The following is a 3,530-nucleotide window of genomic DNA, read 5'->3' on the forward strand; positions in this document are numbered from 1 at the left end:
AGACTTCGGAAGTCGTAGATTTAAGGTAATTGACTTTTCTTATTTCTTAGTAGGACCTTAGAACATTATAGACGGTTCCATACAATGGTGGCAGCGGTGGGATAGATTAGTTATTAGTTGTCGTGGACATTGGGCTGTCTACTCGGGGTATAGGTGTGACGAGAACCAAGCGAAAGGCACGGTGCCGACGGGTGTAAGACTGGGGTTTTGTTTTGCCTCTAAAAACCATGGCGGAAGTTGGTGACGAGGTAGATAGATTGAAACAAGAGTTAGAAAAGGCGAGAGAGGAAGTATGCAAGTTACAAGATGAGAGACAGAGAGTCGCCCAAAATGAACTAAACTATTTGAGAAAGGAGATGGAAGAACTGAGAATGGCCGGAAGTAGGAGGGCGGAAATGATAGGTGCTAGAGAGGTAAAAGAATGGTGTGGAAGCGAAGGAGAGATGGGTGTAGAGGAGTTTGTTGAGAGAGTAGAGATGTTGCAGCAAATTAATGGGTGGACTGAGCAGAACACAGCTGATTTGGTGAGACGAAGGATGATTGGCGAGGCGGCGGAATTTTTGCGAAATGCGACGAGTGAGAAGCAAGAGGGATGGACATGGAAGGAGATAAAAGGACTGCTATTGCAGCGGTTTGGGGTGAAGAAAGACAGAGTGGATGAAATGGTGAAACTAATGAACATCCGACGGAAGGAGGGGGAAAATTATCGGAGATTCGCTGATAGGTGTAGGACAGCGGCGCGCTATGTTGTGAAAGAATATGAGAAAGAAGAGGAAAAGAAAGTAGCGAATGAGATTCGAGAGGAAATGATCTTGGGAGTATTCATGGAGGGTTTAAATAGCGAGGTACGACGTGTGGTGAAGGCTAGGAAGGGAGTAAATACCCTGACGGCAGTATTAGATATGTTGAAGGACATAGGAGAGGAAGGTGACCGGAAAAGAGTAAGGAGGGTGAGGAAGGAACTAGAGGAAGAAGAAGCAAACAGCAGCGATTCTGAGAAGAGCTTTGCGACGGTAGCAAGCAATAGCAGCGAGCGAAGAGGAATTCGGCGGATAGAAGGTGAGAAGAAGGAAGGATTTGTAAAGATGGACCGTGCAGAGGTTATAGTAGCGGCCGGAAGTAAATGGCATGATAGGGCGAATCCGGCTGGAGAAGTGCAAGGAGAGCGGCAGAGATCACTGCGCAGGGTACCGTATACCCCATGTAGGAGGTGTGGACAGGTTGGTCACTGGACACGGGAGTGCACGATACATCTGGGCAACCAGAAGAGTGGGGATTCACGTTGGAAACCGGAAGAACGAACACGGTTGGGGAAAAGGGCGAGCAACGAAGAATGCTTTCAGTGTGGGCGACCGGGCCATTTTATAAACACATGTCCACAGACCATATGCGATAATTGTGGATATGGCGGTCACGTGTGGAGACAGTGCCAAAATACTGGAACATCCGCGAGGAGGGGTTCATTTTCGCGGCGACAACGGTCATGGGAATCAGATAAGTCAGACAGGGAGGTGGAAGATTATGCGAGCCTAGCCGGAAGACGGGCTGAAAGCCGTAGCGTTTCCCCAAACTAGGTGGCCCTCCAGGTTCCCCTAGCTTGGAGATGGCCCAGAAAACTGGAGGGGGATATATTGGGAAAGCGACCGTAACCGCAGGGGGAGTAACATCCTTGATAATTACGGCCGATTTTCAAGGGGCTAATAGAAAAGTTTTAGTGGATACGGGAGCCGATGTAACCTTACTGCGAGAAGCTGTGGAGGGTGTACCAGTCATCACCGGCCGAAGCGAGACCATTACGGGGGTGACGGGGGTATGTCAACGCATCCAGGGTAAGCAGAAGCTAAACGTAACCATCGGTGATACCGCAGCCATACATGAGGTATGGATAGTCGATGTGGACTGTGGAGCTGAAGGTATATTGGGACTCGATCTGATGAAACGACTTGGACTGGTAATCGACGTTAATAGAAATGAATTGCGGACGAAGCAGGCCATGATACCTGTTATACGGAAAGTCACTCACGAGATACTGGGAGATAAAAGGAGAAAAGTAACATTTGATTTACAGCGAAACGAAATCAAGGAGTATCATGTGGAGACAACAATGAAAAAGCTAGGAAATAGCGGTAGTGGGGTTAACCGTAAGGAAACTTCTGCTCGGCGAACATTAGTGATCGCAGCGGATAGTCATGGACGCTTTCTGAAACCACTTCTTCAGCGATGGATTGGAGATGAATGGGAAATCGAGGAAATGGTTTGGCCAGGTCATGGCACTGTAGATATTATTAATGGGGTACAGCAACGGACGAGTACACTTGGAACTAATGATTGTCTCGTTTTGCTAACGGGCACCAACGATATTCGGCGGAAACAACAAGAGCAAGCAAATGATGCAAGAGCGAGGTTATTTGTGAAGACAGAAAAACCTAAGATTATTCTCTGCAATCTACCAAAACGATTCGACGTAGTATCAAGTTCTACTGTTGTTGAAGACGTCCGTCAACATAATTTGGACTTGTTAATGGTGATGCAGATACATATGAATGTAGATCTGGTCGATATATACAGCGGCACAAGGAGAAGCGATTATACCAAGCAGGGATTCCATTTTAACCTTAAGGGAAAGATTAAGTTAGCAGAAAGGATTCGAGAGGTCTTGCAACCCGACAAGAGATGCTGTGAGATGCAAGCATTGACAGAATATGTAATGCGGGATAAATATTGGGAAGTAATCAAAGAAGTGATGGAAGAAAATGCACAGCAGCGTACAGCGAGCAAAAGCAAAACGAATAGGGAGCGAAAGAAAACGATAAAGCGTACATCTGATGAAAGTGGGATACGTGGTGGAATAGAATTGAAGAATCGCTTTAAGTTATTTGAGGCAGAGGAGGAAAATATCCCCATTATTTTGCACCAAAGCGAAGAGCATAGAGAGAACCAGAAGAAACATGTCGAGTTTATACGGGATTATTTCAAAAAAATACGTTCTCACCTAAACAACGAGCATAGAAAGAACCAAAAGAAACATGTCGCGTTTGTACGGGAATATTTCAAAGAAACAAGGAAAAATGGAAGGAGCAAGGGAGACGAATTTGTGTGTTTGCAGAGGATTCAGATTCAGGGAGATCATATGGATGAAGGAGAGTATTTTAAAGTAATAGATGGCGAGATTCAGCGGGCACCAAAGGATCGGCGAATAAGAGCAATTTGCGGCGGAGTCTGTCAGAAAAATTGGGAGCCAGCTGAAGTGGTACTAAAAAGTAGGGCCCACCTGCCAGCCTGGAGCGAAACTATACTAAAAGCCAAAATTAGAGGAACGAACCAACCGGAGGAAATAATTGTCGAGCAGTTTGGACACCTACCATCAGGTGTTAGAGTGAACCGAGTGATGGCAACGCGAATGGGAGATAATGTATGGGTGAAGTTCATAAATTGTAACCAGGAACCCGTGGAGCTAAGTTCGGGAAGAGTCGTAGGAAAGACGGCAATAATCGCTCGAGATAATACGAAGATGGTGAGACAGGTGAGAG

The 3,530-nt window shown here is 46.2% G+C and overlaps 1 protein-coding gene across 1 annotated transcript; it reads left to right on the top strand.

The window, feature by feature from the left end:
* The first annotated feature begins 227 nt into the window (after positions 1-227).
* Positions 228-1,574, top strand: LOC126886212 (uncharacterized). Its single transcript, XM_050653075.1, has one exon. The coding sequence runs from the start codon at positions 228-230 to the stop codon at positions 1,572-1,574; it is 1,347 nt and encodes a 448-aa protein (XP_050509032.1).
* The last annotated feature ends 1,956 nt before the right edge of the window (positions 1,575-3,530 follow it).

The sequence above is a fragment of the Diabrotica virgifera genome, chromosome 6 (genome assembly GCF_917563875.1).
Source record: "Diabrotica virgifera virgifera chromosome 6, PGI_DIABVI_V3a".
Taxonomy (NCBI): domain Eukaryota; kingdom Metazoa; phylum Arthropoda; class Insecta; order Coleoptera; family Chrysomelidae; genus Diabrotica; species Diabrotica virgifera.